We start from the raw sequence: 19760 nt of genomic DNA, 5'->3' as shown, positions 1-19760 counted from the left end.
CCTGGGCACACGGCTGGCTCATGTTAAGCTGCCCGTCCACCAGCACCCCCAGGTCCTTTTCTGCTGGGCAGCTTTCCAGCCACTCTTCCCCAAGCCTGTAGCGTTGCTTGGGGTTGTTGTGACCAAAATGCAGCACCCGGCACTTGGCCTTATTAAACCTCATACAGTTGGCCTTGGCCCATCGATCCAGCCTATCCAGGTCCCTCTGTAGAGCCTTCCTACCCTCAAGCTGATCAACACTCCCACCTAGTTTGGTGTCATCTGCAAACTTACCGAGGGTGCACTCAATCCCCTCATCCAGATCATTGATAAAGATATCAAACAAAACTGGCCCCAAAACTGAGCCCTGAGAGACACCATTGGTGACCAGCCGCCAAGAGGATTTCACCCCATAAATCACAACTCTCTGGGCACGGCCATCCAGCCAGTTTTTTACCCAGCGAAGAGTACACTTGTCTATGCCATGATTCACCAGCTTCTCCAGGAGAATACTGTGGGGGACGGTGTCAAAGGCCTTACCAAAGTCCAGACAGACAACGTCCACAGCCTTCCCCGCATACAGAAGGCAGGGCACATGGTCATAGAAAGAGATCAGGTTGGTTAAGCAGGACCTCCCTTTCCTAAACCCATGCTGGCTGGCCCTGATCCCTTGGCTGCCCTGCACTGGCCGTGAGAGCTCACTCAAGATGATCCTCTCCATGATCTTTCCTGGTACCGAGGTGAGGCTGACAGGCCTGTAGTTCCGAAGATCCTCCTTCCGACCCTTCTTGTAGATGGGCGTCACATTAGCCACCCTCCAGTCATCTGGCACCTGCCCTGTTGACCAAGATTGTTGAAAAATTATGGAGAGAGGCTTGGTGAGCTCTCCCGCCAGCTCCCTGAGTACTCTTGGGTGAATCCCATCTGGCCCCATAGACTTATGTGCGTCTAGGTGCAGAAGCAGGTCATTGACTACTTCCTCCTGGATTATGGGTGGGAATTCATGTGTGGACTCCTGGATTCATGTGTGGCAAGACAAACTTGAGACTAAGAGGTCCATCACCTCTTGCAGAGACCATGAAGAAAACAGTCTGGAAGCCTTTCTATTTCTGGAGAACATGGGCAATTGCTGTTACAGGGGAACAACTGAATGAATATATTCTGTCTAGAAGGTAAAGGTATACATGGATTCTTCTACTCTTACCAGTAGTACTTTGGTACTCTTACCAAAAACCCAAACCTTTGCAAGTATCTTAAGCAGTAGGTCATTTTACACCCATGCAGTGTTCCATTTGTCTGAAAAGATTTCACTTATAGTCTCAGTTGAAATACCTTTCCAGGTCGAAACCATGTAAACCTAAACATTCAGAAGGGCAAGGTTATAACAAGGAACCGAAGAATGTACGTTTTGTTTCACAGCTTGTGATAATGTCATTCCAGAAAGATGAACAAGCTTCACAAAGTAAAAGCAAAAAGAAAACATCACATTAATGCAATCTACAGTCCACTTGAAGTGATAGGAGCCAACTCCTCTTCATATGCTTTGGTGTGACCTAACACAGTAGTTAAGATGCAGTATGGATCAAACTTGGAAGTTATTGATGAGTAGCCTACGAAGCAAATGGAACATGCAGCTTTTGAACAGTTTGAAATCATGGCTGATAGTTTTATTTAAAACTGCAGGACACATTCTTGCACAGGCTTTAAAAGCTCTCTGGACCACAGCTATTTAGCTGTCTTTAGATTGGTATGGACTGCTGTCAAACAAGTCTCCTCTTAAAAAGTATGACAACGAAGTCTTTTTATGCATGTTGTGATTCTTAAAATCCAAGAGCCAAGTCATCCTTTCCTACACAAACATCTGTGGGAGTGTAAAAGGCCTCCTGAATCCATGATTTCAGTAGTTTTCTGTGGGGAGTGAGGAAGATTAAGGCAAGTTCTACAATGAAAAAAAATGAGAGAGAGAAGCATGGATGGTACTACTGAAGTAGAAACCCTGAAAGCAGCTAGAAAAGCCAATGCTTAACTATGGTAGGGGCATGTGCTTTCTAAACTACTTTGGACAGCCAGAAAAATTCTATAGTTCTAGGGCCCACAGCCTGTCCTGTCTTTGGGTTGTTGCTCGCAGCCTCCATCTTTGCTGCTGGGATAACACTTGTTCAGGCAATGATTGAGGAATGCATCCCTTCTTGGCAAAACTCTTAGGGACATACTTGTGGTCCCAGTGTGTTTAAACGAGACTTAAAACATATGCTTCAAGTTAAGGGAGTTCTTCCAAAGTTTACTCACGGGGCAAAGGAGTAACTTAGAATAGAATATTTCAGTCGGAAGGGACCTACAATAATCATCTAAATCCAACTGCCTGACCAATTCAGGGGCTGCCTGACCCATTCAGGGAACTTCAGCTTATGCTTAACTGTTTTCTTGACCTGAGGTTTGGATATCCTCATACCTGTGCCTTTCATCCCAGACGCTGTATGCAGCCTCTTCATCCTGGGATCTGACTTGCACTATTAAGAAGTATATAGCTGTAGTGCTCTACAAGGTTACTGCAGCCTTCTGTTAGCTGTCATCACAGTGCCAGAGGCTTCTGCCCAGTAATAAGTCCGATGATTGCATTCACATCGGCCATATAGGACATACATGAAACAACAGGCAAGCATTTCCAGTTAGAAATCTACGAGATTACTGCTATTTTAGCCTATTCTGATCAACCAGATAAAGACTTAGATTGCACCTTTCCACTTCTGCAATTCTATGGATTAGTTCTGGAAGCTCAGTCGGCACTTCTTGATCCACAGACTTCCAATTTTTTCCAAAATTAGCCTTTAAATAGCTGCAGCTATACCTCAGTCACTTTAGTAAGAAGCCAGACAGCAATTCTACTTATGCAAAACTCAAGTTCGCGTTTGTCATACTAGAGCACAGATGTAGGGGTTTTTATTTTATTTTTTATTTGAGATATTGCAGAGCTTTCTTATGATACACATTGATAGGGCTTCCGGTAGCAGGCTTTCAAAAATAATTAGAGTGATGAATCATAATCAGAAATAAATGACTCTTACATCTATTAAGCCAGTTATTTAAAAAATGTTTTGATGAATCATGCAACAATGCTCGCAAACAGCGTTATACTTTTTCATGGATATATTTTTTGTTTTTCCTTAGTCTTATGAAAAAAGCTTTTAACACTTGAATTGAAAAAAATATTTACAGCAGACATCACAAATGCTACATTTCAGTTCAGACAGGCAAAGTGATGATGGTCCCCTGCTTTGCCACTCACAAAACATGCTGAAGGTTTCAGATCTGGTTCTATAAACTCCCAATTTTATAGTGTTCAGTCCTGGATCTTCAGTATGCTCCTTTTCTCCAAATCATTCATTTCCTTCAGTATAAGGGCAACGCTGTATCTCAGTTCTTGAAACTTTGCAACTGGCACCTGAAATAGAATATTCAGGTTAGAAAACATGAAACATCTTAGGAACTTTGAGTAGGGCATGCCTATGGATAGAACATTCCAGTGTCAGCCCAATCTCTCTTAAAATAGAATTATTTTTTTTTTTAGAATTAAGACAAAGGATTTGAGGTTAATAAAATTCAGTTAATTCAACCAAATCATCTGGGTGAAAAAGAAGAGCAGAGTGGGAAAACCCAGAAATAACAGCTACATAGTACATTTTCTATACTGCCTGATGTGAGAAAGGAAGTACTCCAGAGCGTAAACTGATGGCTGCGGTAGTGAAGTAAGAGAGTCATGCATTGGAAGGAAAGATAAAGACACATGGAAGGTTGTGGAGCCTACAGAATTCTGAAGCAACAAATTCCAGATATTCTCCTTGTCCAGACTTGCAGGAGAAAGGAATAGAGCCTCAAAGCAAGAGACTTAGCAGCAATCTCAAGAGCAAAGAGGACCAGGCACTGTCTATACATGGAAGGCAAAAGATTTTGATTAAATATACAAAACATTTTCAACTGTGCAGGAGACTAATGGACTTGACTTTACCATTTCAAGCCTGAGAAGCCAAATGGATGGGAATCTATTATCTGTTAAGACAGAGAACCATATCTGAGCACAGGCACAGACTGGGAGCAGTGCACAAATGCAAGTACTCACATGAGTACCAACAGCAGCCTAGCTAGTCCCAGGCTGCTCTGCGCTGCACTGTCGAATTTACTCTGCTACTTTGACTACATTGAAGACACACAGTTCTTTCAACAGAACCCCTTGTCATATCCTGCCTACTGTAGCACAGATACCAATTATGTGAGAGGAATCCAACATCTGATTTGCATTTTCCATATGCATCAGAAATGCATAAAAAGGCATCATGTCCTTTTCACTTTTGACATACATACAAGACTCAAAATGCTGCAATTACCATTGCTTTAAAAAAAACCCTCTTCATTGTCAGAAATCACACTGCAATTAAAAAACCAAACCAAATCCAAGAGACCAAACAGTATAACTTCTCCCTGTGGCATACACATTCTAAAACTGTTCATAATGGAATCACCTTCTGGACTTAACACTCTATATAAGCCTTGTTAGTTAGCAGGACATTCTCAATGTGTTCAAATGAAGGGAAACTGAAGAGGTGAAGACTATATTTGCTTGCATATGGTACCTTGAACCAAAACATAGGTTTATCCCAAAGAGCTACTAACTGCAGGAAGACCACTCATCAGATACAGAAATCAGGTTTATAGCCAGATCTTTGGCATTCAGATCTAAGCAGCAGCAGCAAAGAGCTGATTCTAAGAGAAGGACATTGTTTGCTATCAGATATCTGCACTTCTGCACATACTGGACAGGCACACCAACACATCTCCACTGCAGAACAGCAAAGGGTCTTCCACAGACTTACAACAAGAAAAACTAAAACAAAACCAAAACAACCAAGAACAATGCCACCAACACCAAGACTTGACGTGATATGCCACGAAATAAAGCCCCAAATCTAAACAGTACTAGTTTTTATTCTCATAAGTGAAACTTACCCTGTTGTAAAGGGTTAACCTGAAGTCCATGGCATCATTTAAGTTCCATGGAAGACCTTAAACAGAGCCTAAAGGATGGTCTCAGCTAGACTGTCCACAGAAGGGTGAATTTGATCTTCTGTGAAGTGACACCCTCAACACTTTTCAATGTAGCATATAATTTGTGCCTTCCTCAACAGCTGCCTTCTTGTGCAGCCTTGTAACAGTAAAATCAGTGCTCCTCTTTCAACCCACAATGCTTTGGTGCTTCCTCCAGACTACTAACACATGAACTGAAGCCAAAATCTTTACAGAGTTCAAATGTAAGAATGCCTGCTGTGCACTGAATTCTTGTACGCACCACCACGTTATTTATAGAACAAATAGCATTCCTTTTCAAAGGTTAAAAACATGGAAGAGTTTATGCCATCTTCTGGTAAGCCTTTAGGTACAGTATCGTAAATACTGCCACTGACTAATTCTGAGGTAAAAAGCAAAGAGTTTGTTTACTTTCTTTCTGGCAGCAAGAACTGTACTGAAGAAAAAGAGAATAAAACTACCTCTGCCACAGAAGAGAATGTTACCATTCTTTACGAAATGTAGGAGGTTTAGAATTGTATCATGCATTATATGAACTACCCCAGTAATTTTCCTGCCCTCAAGAGCCACCACCAGGTCTGAAGGTTACAGTTGATAACAAAACCGTATTTTTTAATCAAACCAGATATTATGCAATAGTGCTTTTCAGTAATTAATATTCTTCTAACAAATGGTTTCAGCAAAATGTGTGTAGGAACAAGGTATGAAATTAGTTTCGTTGGCGTTTCATTATATATTGCATGCAGCTACCCTGAACATGAAGGATTCCAAAGCAAACCAACCAATGATAATGCACTGTTTACAAAAGCTTTAATATTTTAAATAGTATTTCAACTTTCTAAGAAGAACTTCAAATGGTTTCTTTTTTATTTATTACAGCAATCAGACTTACTTCAAAGCGATGAGCTGTCCCATCTGAAAGCTTCATCATCATTAGAATGGATGGTTGAAGTGCACGGGCCAGTGAACTGAAATTATTTACATTATTAGTATTACAACAATAGACATCAGCAGTGTGATGGGTACAGCATTTTACATTAACAAATTAAGATGTTCATGTAGGCTTTACATAGAACATGAATAATTTCAATCACAGAGTCCTGTACCTGGCTGGCTGGAAACTCATGAACACAGGAGTCCCGTCCAATTTACCTCAGTATTGAGACTAAAAATTTTTTTAATAGTTTAGTAACTGCAAGTTTAGGAGCGTCATTTTACATAATAATCAGTTTAGTGGAACTGTGACAGGGATAAGAGCTGACCAAGTACTGCTAGTAATAATGCACAGTTTTCTAAGTCAGTTTACCATGTTGCATTAATGCTTTCCAACCCTTCATACTTTCAACTGCCATCTCATTTGGGAAATCAAGCTCTTCCAGTCTTCATCCTAAATTTGCGGGTTGTTATTTTATTTGATGACCCAAAGAGGGGAAATGAGTCATTTTTGAGCAGCTTCCATCAACCGATGTTGCCAAAGCCTGCTCAGGTACTGACAGGCGTTACAGCCAGAAGCCATACCTCTTTGCAGAGGCTGTTGCTGGATGATAAACAAGAAATCCCAGGGGGGAGGTTGACTGGAAAGGAAAACAAGAGGAAGGAAAACAGAAAAAGATAATGTGTTGTTGCTCCTGTGTTGTTTGGAAAACAAATCATAGGATTTGCTTCCAGCTTGCAAGCATTGTGCCTGAGGATGTTTATCTGTACATTTTGCTCTCTTATAGGTACAGATTTTTTCTGCATAGTGATACCTGTGCGGTGCTTACAGCACTGCTCATCGGAGAGTCACCTGAACTAGTAACTTGTGGCCATTACAATTTTAACTTAGGAATCTTTTTTTCTTGATTTCAGGAAGACTGTCCCCAGTTACCCACAGGCCTCTCAGCTATGGCAGCAACGAGACTGCACTCTCCCTCAGGTGCAGGTATTCATGAATGCAATATGAAGTCACTCATGCTAACAGTTTGCAATACTGACAAACACTGGATCGTCTTCCAATTTCTTTCATGCTGGTCCATCTTGGTTAGAACTAGACAAAGACCAGGAACAGCACAGACAGCTGGTTTCTGTTTCCTTCTGGGTCTAGCCAAAGATCCATCCCCCAGCTGCCTTTGCTGTGGCAGACGGCAAGAAGGTATCCACTGCAGGCACAGACAGGATGATCACAAAGGCCTTTAGTCCTGACTTCTACACTGTTCAGAAAATCCCCTCCATATCTTACTTACCATTTAACGCTACATGCCAATCCCTAATAGGAAGATACATTTTAACACCATTAATATTTTTAAGCAGCACAAGAAGACTGTTTAATCTTGGGCAAAATAATTTCTAGGGTCATGCATGTTTCTCTTTTATACCTTGTGGATATAGCTACGTCCACTCTCCACTTGAAGTCCTGGATACTCGGCAGCCTACTTCCTTGTACCAGAGCTGTGCCTTCGGAAGCAGGACGCCTAAAGAATAAATCAGAAGTGGGAGACTGAAATGCAGATTCATAAAAGAAACAACAATCTAAAGAGAAAATAAGATTCCTCAGAACAAACCTGTCCAGAACTTGTTTCTCTTCTACATCTATCCTCATTTAGAGAGGTCTGAATGAGTGAAGGTTTTGCGTATTTAAGACAGCTGTGCTCAGATTACCCACTTTTCCTATGTGTAACTATGGCCCATGTTAAAAAAAAGACCAAGTGACTCAGTGTAATTCCAGTAAACTAACGTCACTATAAAGTTTAGTACAAGTCATTATGGTGGCTGGCATATCTATTATTTCAATTATATGCAACTGTGAGGCACAGAAAGGCATCTGCAAATATACCTTTACCTTCATGCAGATCCAACAGGAACAAGCAAGCAGGAACGAGACAGATGACTTGACCAAAAAAGTTGGAATAAGGTCACTGTGCTCCTTCAGCAGAAAGCATCTAATATTAGGGAGCAGCAATGTTTTAAAATATAATATTAGGGTGTACTTTGAAACATACTTTAAAAGAAATAATCACACAGTGGTTCTTGCTAATCCAACATAATTTGCAAATTCTAAGTTCCTTACATAATGTTCACTGCCAACCTCAGAACAACCTTCAGGATTTTTGTCTAGTCTAATGTGTAAGAAGCCAAGGACTTTATTTATTACTCATATTGCAGGAAGAATCAGGCTGATCAAACCTCAGTTTATTTCTGCAAGGAAATACAGTTGACAGCGATTAAACTTCAGATTGTTGACAATCTTTAAAATTTTAACAGCATCTAAAGCTCTGGGTAAGTAAACAAGCCAAATCTGACACAAAGACATAACAATCACGCAGTTTTAGATATATATATGCAGAAGTATCTTCAGAACGAGGTCACTGAGCTGGTCCATTTGGGAACTAGCGTGGACTTCATGTTACTTACCATATTTTATAATTTTTTTTTTCTAAACATCCCATGTCTCTGGAATTTATTTACGGTACATTTCAAAGCTACTCCAGTACTCCCGCTAAGGGCAGGATAAGAAACATTACATCCTTTATCCGTGGTGCTAGACATAATCTAATTACAGACTTTACATCAGAACGGAATCCTCTCTGAACAAATCAAGGACTGTAGAAATGACAGTCTAACATCCCTACTCAGATTCTTGTTTGCCAGTTAGCTGGTGCCTTTACAAACTCCCCAGAAAGAGTAATCATTTGATAAGGTATACAGGAGTGACAGGCTGAGATCCTCCAATACTCTTCCATTTAGCAAAGGCAATATAAGAAAGAATTTATCCTTTTTTGGGGGATGGTGTCAGAAGTGACACGCGTTCCTAATACTCTGGTAAAGGCATGAGCAGAAAAAAATAGATCAGCTGGTTCTTACTCACTGTCAGCTACTGGAGAGGAAGTAGGTCACCACAGCTGGGTGCAACCACGAGGAGCTGGAGTCTAGAATGGTCATTAGCGGGATTAAACAATAAGAACAGGCCTTTCTCTCAGTGGCAAGCTGCTGCCAGAGTATTGCTTAATTTGGGGAATACCTAAAAATAGCCACACTGCTGCTGCTTCCTTAAGACATCCTAACTCCCATCAATGGAAGACAGTCCATTCAGTGCAGCACCATAATTTTGGGGGAAGAAAGAGCAGAGAAAACAGGAAGATGTTCTCGTTAGTGGTGGTGGGAAAGGTCAGCAATGCCCAAACAGAGGTGAAGCTTCTGATTATTAAGCTATGGCATTTCTGTGGCCAAACCACAAAGTTTAGTTCTGGTCAGGACTGCACTTCAGTACCATTCCCTCAGAAAAACTCATGGCTTTTATAGTTTAGTTTAAGCTTCCATCAGCATCTTTCCAGCTTGGATAAGATCACAACTGGAACTGCAAGAATCCTGTAAGGATAACAGAATTTGCATAGTGGCCAACATACATACAGCAATTATATGGGCCATTAATCAAACCATTGATTTCTAAGAGGAATAGCAAAATGGAACACAAAAGACTCAATCAATCTTATATCCAAAACCTATAGACTATAATCACATTTTGTAAACACTGTGCTAACAGTTGCAATACAGTGTCAGCACACAGTGCAGAAGGCAAAGTTAGAACAAATGAAGCACCATGGATCAGCTAGAGACCATCCAAATTATACATGGAAAGGATGATACACCTAGTGACAAGAGCATCATCTGCCAAAGGATGCGACAGAAGAGCACTCAAAAATGAAAGATCAGATAATCTGGAGCAGCAGCTGACCTAACAATATCAAAACTAAAGACAAATTCCTGATGGTTCCCTCTGCACATAACAAGACATGCCTAGCAGGCCACTGAACAGCAAGAATGAATAAACTGGTATGTGTGAAATGCTGACAAATGGCACACAGAACGCACCCTCCTGGTAGAAACAGAAGTAGAAAAAAAAGCGACACTATTTTTAAAAAAATGCAGTACATATATTATAAACATACAAATGGGAAAGAAGGGGAAGTTTGGGTTATCCTTTCCCTTAAAAAAAATGTTTTAATTTCATGTAGTTATTTGATGGTGTCCATGTGGCAAGTTTTTCTTTCCCTTTCAGTCTATATAGCTTGATGGAACCGTAGACACACAGAAATAAAAATGTCAAATTTCCAGTACTTCAGAGCTGTTGTTTAGTGAACAAAATTGCTAAAATAGGCTAAGATGCCAGGAAAAGTATTAAAAATGGATTTTTCTGGGTTATCTAGCTCATACTGAATTTTTGATCAGATGCTAATACTTCTCTTATCATCACAATTCTATATATTTACAACTCAATAAGCATATGTATGATTCAGTGTTACATTTAAGATTATAAAAGCAGATCTGTCTAGAAATCAAATCTGAGGTACTCTTCTCTGGTCTCAAAACACAGAGCAAGATTACACTGGATAATCACAGCTTTCGAAATGAGGAAAAGCTAAATTTTCCAGCATCGTGATTTCACAGTAGAAAACAGACAATCATGCATGCTTCAAATGACATCTAAATTTATCTTCTTTTTCCACTGCAAACAATATTTCCACTTTGCAACCATGAATTTTGCATTCTTAACACCTATAATTCAAACAGAAGAGCAAAGAAAAGATGAGAAGGCTGAATTTATTTTTACTCCAAGAACCTTTAGTTTTAAGCTAAGATCTTAACCAAGGAAATGAAAAATATTTTTAACGTTGGTAGCAGCATTCAGACCCTTGTGAGGGTAACTGAAATACCACAACTATCATTATCATGATTCCATGCAGAATAGCTGGAGCAGGGTTGGGTTAGTGATGCTATGTGCTGAGTGACCTCAAGTTTCAAGGATGAAAGTTTTGCATATGCAAAAAGTTCAAGCAATTTCTAGATGTAGAATAAGCTAAATATGGTTGAGCAGAGAACCATATAGAAAAGGGAATCCCTAGAACAGACAAAAGAGATAGGCTGTTTAAAAAGTTCTTGATTTAGTACTTCCTCTGAAGCTACTGAGGTTTACTGCTTAGAAAATGAATTACAGCTATGAGAGCACCTGATATCTCACACATGTCATCAAGTCACCCAGCGTGAATTCCCAATTCCACTGTACATTAAGACTTGATTAAATGCTGTCTGAGAAAGTTTCCACGAACCACAACATGTAGAAGGCATGTGTAGTTTACCTCTCAACAAAGCAAGATCTAACTTGCAATTATAACGATGATAAAGATGCTTAATTCTGCAATGCATTTTTCATCTGTAGGTATTGATGCACCTTACAGAGGCTATAGAACATTATACAAACTGATGGGAGATGATCACAGAAAAACTGAAAATTGTCACGAAAGCTACTTAGTGTATATATAACCATGCATGATGGACATCATGTTATGTTGAATCAAAATAATGGGACAAATCTTGTTCTCATTAATTTAGAGAATTTTTCTGTTCCTTTAATAGGACTGGGATTTTTGTCAGCAGAGCTCTGTGAAACCCTGCTGGCTGCACAATGCGTGATACATGAAGATACTAACCTGTTACCAAAGACTATACTGGAAAAATCCGTGATGAAATCTTCTGGTATCCTTAAAGAGAAGAGTGATACAAAATAGTTAAGTGTTTCGTAACCACAAATATATGGCCTTAGCTACCAAAAAAAAAAAATAATCTATTATAGAACACAAAAAAAGGCATCAACATTTTCCATCTTCCATTGCTTAAAATTGCCATCAGCTCTTATGTAAACACTTCAGCATTCATTCAGTCTAGGCTCTCAAAAGGACAGCCCATGTTTTTATATCAAGAACCCTAAAAACTGTATTACATCTCTCTGTCCTACCTAGTATGGCAACAGTGAGTTTCAGAAGAACCCAGTATTTGCTTAACTTCTCACAATAAGTCAAGAAAAGTTCTACTGATAGCTCCGACAAGTGCAGAAGGCAGGCTAGCAATGCATGCTTTCAAAAATCCCAAACCTACACATTTTATTTCACTTGAAGCATAATGAAAAGAAGACAGAATTAATAGCTCCCTCAAAACTAAAAACAGAGGCCCTTGTATCTAAGATTACTTACAAAAGGAGCACATCTAACATGGGGAGGGCAAGCATAAATTTGATGAGTACCACGAGAACTGGCTGAATAGACTAACTCACACTCCATCCACCCCATGCCTCTCCACTACTTTACCATTCCTCCGATGCTGTTACTGCCTTACAAACAAGCTGCTGTTGATTTTCAGTTCAATATATCAGGCTGTGAGTTGCAAAGACTGCAGAGCAAACACTACCCATTCAGCTGCCTTTGCCACAGGAACAGTAACCTCCTACAGAGAGGCAGGTTGGACAAGTGGAAGAAGTAACTACTGCTGCCACAGTTAAATCCAGCACTCAACATGAATCCGTGCCCAGAGACATTACTCACCAGTGACTTGAGATACACAGCGGTATATCAAAGAAAAATCAAAGCAAACAAGGAAGTTACCTGTCCTAAAGGGCTTACAGTGTCTAATGAGGGGAGAAAAAAGAACTCATTGACTCACGCAGTGGGAAGATGAAACAGCAGTTATTAGAGCTTGAATTCTTAATGGAAGAAGTGGGGTTAAAACACATTTTTAAATGGTGCTTGGATAAAACTGAATTCATGTTAGCAAGGTAGTTATCTAAGGCAAACTGGAAAGTGAGGAGGAGGGACTAGACAGTGCTTTTTTGATTGCATGTGTGTCTGTCTTTCAGAGGAGACAAGACTATTTCTGCAAACATTACTTATATTTTCCATGTGAGTGTATCACTTAACCCACCCTAATGATGTCTAAATGCCCTCTGTATGTAGTGGAATAGCTGGAGTCAGGGTGTGTAATATGATTATTACGATACCTATCACAATACCTGCTCAACTGTAAGAGCAAGTGTTATTAAAACTGAAGCATTAATGCTACCTTTGAGCTTGCATTGTTTTTGCTGTGCAGTTAATGATTTTGCTGAAAATTCTGTTCCTGGCTCGAGCAGCTTGTACAACGCCTGTCACACACTAAGCAGATCAGACACAGAACATGGCACAGCTCAGGCCTGAGCTACAGATGGCAATCAGTTTTCAAAGGAACATGTTGAGGAAGGGACTCAAAGGGTAAAGAAGAAGGTGTGAGGATGTCTTAATCCCATGTTATTGGCCTGAGCCATAAAGTTACTAAACAACCTGAGAGGGGAGGGAAAAACTATCACCCACAATTCAGAGTGAATTTATTCTCACTGGCTCAGCTAGTGAGGCCAAGAAATAGAAGGTATAGAATAGCAACCCTGTGAAACCAGTAGTATTGATCTAATTAATCAGAAGTGGGCACGCCTCCCAGCCTCTCTCTCCACCAAAACTAAAAGACAAGACCAACTGCATCACCAGGAAATTGAGAATTACAAGACTTTATATGGGTGGAATTAGTCCAATCTTCGGCTTTACTGAAGGAAAAAAAATAGAATGCACGAGAGGTGAAAAAAAGGTAACCTGCCCAAACACTGTGTGCCAATAATGTCAAGACACCGTCGTTCAATCAATTACACGTGTTCTTCATGCACATGATCACAGGATGACCCACAGGAGTCACTGTGGAAGGATAAGTGTCTGAATGTGATTAGTAGATGACTTACAAACAACCAGGTATTTAATCTTCAAACCCAAGTGCATTGGGAAACATAGGAAATGACACTTCCCATAGGAATCAAAGATGCTAAAGGTGCTACCAAATTGACTAAGTATCATAGCTTAAGAGTAGAATAAGCTATTCAGTCTTCTAAAAGTTTACCCCTAAGGTGAAGAGAGCTACTCACAGGAAATAAGACTGTCAGAGAAGAAAGTTAGGAAGAGTCCCAATAATGTGAGACTCACGGGAGCACAGCAGCAACAAGCAGTACATAAAACATACAAGTCTGCAAGCAACACAAATGCAGTTACCTGAACTATTGCTACTATACCAGTCATGTTAACCAGAACAACAACACAAAAAAGATTTTTCAAGATATAAAAGATATAAAAAAAGATAATCCAGACTAAAATGTGTCTTCATAGTTCCACGAATAATTCATAAAGTGAGAAAAAAACCCACAACTACAAAAGTGTAAGGCATTAAAGTGTGGTCAAATGACAAGTATGGGGGCCTGGGAGTCTGTATTTCTAGATACAGCCAGTGACTTCTGGCACCCCTGTATACCTATTTTTTCCACTGCTCAATAGAAGAATATTCACCTACCCCAGAGAACTTGGCATGGAACTTTTAGTGATCTTCATTATTCTTAGTCACACTGAACACATTCTGCGTGTACTTCAGAAAGCACCAACTCCCACTGGGTCAAAAGCAATTCATCAGTTTCCTACTGACCTACTTTAACCTGGGCGTGAACTCCATGACATGGCAGAGGAAGCAGCTTGCGTTTTAGCTCACAAGACAAAAGGCAGGCCAAACTCCAGCACTGAGCTGCAGACAAAATTGTATCAACTAGCATGGCACCTTTCATCACGGCCCCAATTACACCCCAATTACAAGTCTAAATCCGCAGCTTTAATTTGCCTGAAGTTGCTCATAAAGTTATGCTTACGACTCTGCAGAACAGAGTCTGAGAAGAAAGCCAATTTGCAGGTTAACGGACAACTAAGGATGAAAAAAAAACCAGAATGAGAAAAAGATCTATCTATTTCTCCCAGGTAGCAATCAGAATGCTAAGAATTATGGGAAATTAGCATTTTAAAGCAACTGGGTCTCAGTGCAGAGATTTCTCTATAGATGAAAGCATCAGCTGTTGTTATTCTCTCATGGCTACTGAATATAGAAACAAGGTAAAACCTATAAAGATTATTAGCATCTCATGTCTATTAGGATATGAACTTCTATTCAGAGATACTCTGAACAGACTGATACAGGTTTTGCCTAAGTCTGTAACAAATGCGAGGCTTTCTTGGATCGTGGGCAGGACAGATCATAGCTGAACAAGGTGGTAGGATTTCATGAGCATTATATCATTGGCCTTTCAAAGAAGAAAAAAAGTAGGGCAGTTTCTTAGCTTCTGAAATGTTACCACTGTCTTACCAAACATGTTAAAAAAATATTGCAGGGCAAGGTGGGGATGGCAGAGAGAAGGTCACTCACATTTGCATAACCTACATTACAGACTAAATTAGACCAATCTCCCCAGCATGTGAAATTTACTGCTCATGCTCAGTGCTAAATCAAGTCTTACACAACACCTGTTTTTTTCCTCTGGCTTCACGTGACATTTGGCAACAAATGTATTCTGTGTTATTTACAGGTAATTTTTATACCAACTTTGTTGTGTAAAAAAGTTGATTTGGAGAAGCAACGACATAAAAGTTACAAATAAAAAACAGATTAAAAAAACAGGCATACCTGAGCTCCTTTAGGTCTTCCTTAAAAACCTAGAAAGACAAGGAAGGTGAAATTTTACAGGATGTAGTCTTGAAAGATCATTTCTTACCTAGTGAATTAATAGTGGTTACTTGCTTGGTATCTCTCCCCCAAAGTTTTAGTCTTGAGTGACAGTAGTTTTGAAATGACAGGTTACATATTAAGAAGAATTTCCAGAAGTGCTCAATCAAGTTATGAGAAACTAACTTTAAATCTCTTGGAAGCCTTTATTTTTGAAAACAACATCCTTGCCATTTCTTTTATGGAACTATCCATAACATATCCTTTTTTTAGAGTAATTATCTGCCCTTATTCTCAAATATGTTTTGCAGTAACTTGTTTATACTACGACAACCGAAAGGAAGTGGCAAAAGATAAGCTCTGAATACTAAAAGCATACTTCCACTATGTTTCCTGCAATACATGAGCTTTCCTAGTATACCTGGGTAAATAAGAAAACAGTATCTTAAACAAGAGAGTGGTGCCGGAAGTGGTTTGGTTATATAAAAACAAAATGAGAAAAGAAAAAATGTAAGGTATAGGAAATAAAACATGAAAAAGGAAATAAAATAGCCACAAAGAAGGACTAGGGGTTGGGAACATGGCAGATGTATACACATTCACACAGAACATCCATAGTATAAACAGAAATAGCACTTTCTCCCAATTTCCACTATATTGTTCTGGCCATAAGACCTTCCTTCCTCTATGACAAAAGTATGAAGAAAGGCAGGCAAACAAATATGAGAAACTGTAAGTGTGGACAAAACGAGTGGTATGTGTGAACACACATTTAGGGTAGAAGAGAAAGTTGATGCCAATGAAATAACACTTTGCAATGGTTTCTTTTGGGGTTTTAATTTAAGAGTGAAAACAGGTACAGTAAACAAAATGCTAAAGCAGAGAGATATACAGGAATATCTTTCCCAAAGCTTAAATACTCTTCCAAAAAGTTCACTGTAAATCTACCCAACAAGTAAAATAATAAGCTCTAGATTTTCAACAGTTTCTTCCAACCACTTTAACTCAGAGCAACATTTTTACATGCAGCTCCCCACACTGGCAAATAGAGTTTAGATGGTAACTCGTGTCTAACGCAGCTTTTAACTTATCAGGACTCCAAGTACTCCTAGAACTTACTTCTTGTTTGAAAGTTGATAAGGGGAGTCTCAGTGCTTCTCGGAGAAGGGTATACATGCCAGAAATGAGGAAAGCAAGTTGCTCTTCTGAGAGATTAGTGCTTTCTGCAATCAGCTTGACAGATTCCTTGCAGTCTTTTCCTTCCAAAGCATTAACAGTGACTGTGAATAAGAAAGCAAAGCAAGATAGCTTTAAAAAGAGGAAGACCGTGAACGTTAACGTAAACATGTCTATGATTTTACTTGACTTAATGTACTGGCATTTTTCCTGGTGTGAAACTGTCACTTCAGATCTCTGTAAATATACCTGATCATCCACCACCACAAGTCAGTCTCACAACACTTTACCAACGGAACTTCAATGGATTAAGCTTTTGCATTGTAAAATTGAAGACATTTTCACTGTTGAAATTTGTTCCAGTTGGATAATGCAAAAAAAAATATAAAATTATATTCATCACTCACGAGTACAAATCCAACTTGAGCTTCCATCAACAAACTTGTTCACATCAGAAGTCTGCCACAGCTTAATTACACTTCTGATACACAAGATAAGAGAGTATTGAGATAATAAACAATTCAACACTGTTCTCCAACATTTTACATAATTAATTTATCTTGCAATGTCAGCAGAGACAAAGGATTAAATGAGGAAGGAGACAAAACTAAATCTTCAAGGCTTGTAGTTTGCCAATTGCTGATAATACAAACTTTAAAGGAAATTACTGTTAATCCATGTGGCAATATTACACACTAATAACTGGTGTGGGATTATCTCAATCTCCATTATTCAGTTGTTATTCCTTTTTCCATATACGCACTGGCTTATATAAATTTCTGTTGTCATGTCAGCCTCTGTCCTGCACTCTGATAAGTCTGCATGGACTGCAGGAGCCACAGCAAGCCCCACTGTGGATAAAAAAAAAGAAATTCTCTTTGCTTTTCACATTTTTAAACACACACCAAATTCAGTGGCAAGTCTTTGATCATTCACGTGGCTGACTGAATTTGTCCGGCACTATCTGCATGGCAGATTTCACAGAAAGTAGCTAGGATGTGTAAGATGCAAGTACCAAGCTTTCCATGCTGTCTGAAAAAGGTTCTGCTCTACACCAACAAAACTGACTTTGAGAAGAGTCTATTTACTGGGAAGGGCAAATACAGCTCAGCACTGAGGCCTGTCTGCTAGATCACGCACAGAGCAGGAAACAGGTTGCTGTCTACCTACCTACAACTTTGATCTGTTTCTTCAAAGAACAACAGGTTTTTAACTAGACAGCTTTAATGACAATATCGATCTTCCTTCTGTTAACCAACCTTAATAACTGGTTAAAAATCCATGTCTTTTATAACCTACTTGCATCACCCTAGAATACAAGATTTTTACTCAGTATAGCTCAGGGAATCTCAGAAACGTCAGCTATAGCAACACATCCAACAGTCACATACCAAGAGGGGGAGAAAGAAAAAGAATAACCCAAGAAAATCTCACTGCTGGGCCATTTGCTCCTAGTAGAAGACGCCTGTGGTCTCGAACTTATACTTGCAGTTTAGCAGAGCCTGCAATAACACTGGCTGGATAACCCTGAGACAACGCTACGTGCAGTTTTTACATTGTGAACTGAGCAAGCATATGAAGCAGTATCTCATTTTTTATATTAGTTATTATTTAGCAATAGAATAACAGCAACAGCCTCAAAAAACTAACTTGGTGCCAGTGCCAGAGCAATTTATGTATACTTTATTCATATCTATCACGTCTTCAAAGACTTCTGAACCTTCAAGGGGGAAAACTGCTGTCCTGCAAGTTGTTAATCACAGAGCAGCAAGAGCAGAAGACGACTGGAGATTTCTGCCAGCTCTGCATAATCTGGAGGCTGGGGAACACGGGCACTGGGTGAACCAGTGCAGTAGGGTTACCTGCCCTACCTTCAGATGGCTTTGAAGGACTGTTTGCTCCCCCTGCAGTAGGAAGCATTTGCTGCACACCTAAATGTAGGCGATAATTTACACCAAAATTAAACCCAGATGGGGTTTAGGACACGGTCAGACTTCCTGGCTCTGATACAACTTTTTGGACTCTGTTGCCCCTGCCCTAGACAGCAAATACAGTTCAACATATGTATTTGCTTTTGTCCCAAGTACCTCTGCCTATGCGTAGCTTTATTACTTTATTGTAAGGAAACCCTGGATACATTCCTCCATTTCTGACACCGTGCAGCAACACTTAAAGAAAACCAGCTACCAAAGGCTTTGAGTCCTCACTGACTCAAATCAAGAAAAAGCCTGAAACGTGCACATAAGGGTCGCAGCAGTTAACTCTATTCTCAGCTGACCACAAGCTGTTTGCTCTTCCCTTTGCTTACTTAGTGATTATTTTGCATACAATAACTTACTCAACTGAGTAACTCTGATTTTGGTGGTCAAATGTGCCTTGAGAAGATCTCGCTTGTCTTGCCTTACCACGGGGAGAAGCCTCACAGACCCAAACAAACAGCCAGAGCATTTTCAATCTTAGAGCCCAACTTCAGCGAGACACCTGCACTCCGAGGCTCCTCAATTTTCTCACGCACATTATGGAAATATCCGTGGGGTCTCCAACTTTCACAATCCAACAGTGACTCGACCACTGGCCCTGGGACCATGGGTTGAGAGACGAATGGTTTTAACAGCAATCAGTGTGAGTGTGGGGGCCACCCGCAGCTGCAGAAGTCCGTACCTTATTCTCACGGATTTTACAGAATTTTACAATACAATCAAGAAAACCCACCACTGTATTTAACCCTCGGCTTTCACTTCCCGAAAAGCGTCCCAGCAGAGCTGCAGCCCTGCCCACGCCCAGCACAGGAGAGCAGATCCCCCGGCTGTCCTCGCCTTCCTCAGAGGACCCACGGTTTCCCCGGGGGAGGCGGCGGGAGCCCCTCCCGGTCCACACCGGGGAACCCCGAGGCAGGAGGAGCCCCGGCCGCACGCCGAGGACAGGCCGCGCTCGGACCCTACCTTTGAGGAGCCGCCGGAAGGTCTCCTTGCCCACCTCCTGCACGCCCCGCGCCATGGCCTCCACCTCGGCCGGCACCCGCGGCCCCAGGAAGCCGCCGCCGCGGCCGCCGCCGCTCTCGCCGTGGCCGTAGGCCGCCACGGCCGCCTTGCCCACCGCCGCCGCCATGGCAGCGCGGCCCCGCCCAGCGGCCCTCCACCGCAGCAGGGGGCGCTGTGCCGCTCCGG

General features: G+C 40.6%; 1 protein-coding gene across 2 annotated transcripts; it reads right to left on the bottom strand.

Moving 5' to 3' along the window:
• Positions 1 to 2934: 2934 nt before the first annotated feature.
• COMMD5 (COMM domain containing 5) lies at positions 2935 to 19750 on the bottom strand. Of its 2 annotated transcripts, XM_063347028.1 has the most exons (8): positions 19536 to 19750; positions 16537 to 16697; positions 15379 to 15407; positions 11523 to 11573; positions 7413 to 7508; positions 6577 to 6632; positions 5951 to 6026; positions 2935 to 3421 (listed from the first exon to the last, which is right to left on the bottom strand). In XM_063347028.1, exons 1-7 carry the CDS (start codon positions 19699 to 19701, stop codon positions 5992 to 5994), a joined length of 594 nt encoding a protein of 197 aa, XP_063203098.1. In that variant the 5' UTR covers positions 19702 to 19750; the 3' UTR covers positions 2935 to 3421; positions 5951 to 5991. The 2 variants fall into 2 exon arrangements, with proteins under 2 accessions (XP_063203098.1, XP_063203097.1); XM_063347027.1 differs by lacking the exon at positions 6577 to 6632 and having other exon boundaries at positions 2941 to 3421; positions 19536 to 19747.
• Positions 19751 to 19760: the final 10 nt, after the last annotated feature.

This window comes from Chroicocephalus ridibundus, chromosome 9, assembly GCF_963924245.1.
Source record: "Chroicocephalus ridibundus chromosome 9, bChrRid1.1, whole genome shotgun sequence".
NCBI classification, from domain to species: domain Eukaryota; kingdom Metazoa; phylum Chordata; class Aves; order Charadriiformes; family Laridae; genus Chroicocephalus; species Chroicocephalus ridibundus.
Note: the sequence above shows the minus strand (reverse complement) of the source record. Positions and strands in the feature narration are given on the sequence as shown.

Coding starts and splice junctions, on each gene's coding strand:
- COMMD5 (XM_063347027.1), bottom strand. CDS start 19,701: ATGGCGGCGGCGGTGGGCAAGGCGGCCGTGGCGGCCTACGGCCACGGC. Junction 16,698..19,535: donor CTTCCGGCGGCTCCTCAAAG/GTAGGGTCCGAG, acceptor TCTTATTCACAG/TCACTGTTAATGCTTTGGAA. Junction 3,422..5,950: donor GGACAGCTCATCGCTTTGAA/GTAAGTCTGATT, acceptor ATTCTATTTCAG/GTGCCAGTTGCAAAGTTTCA.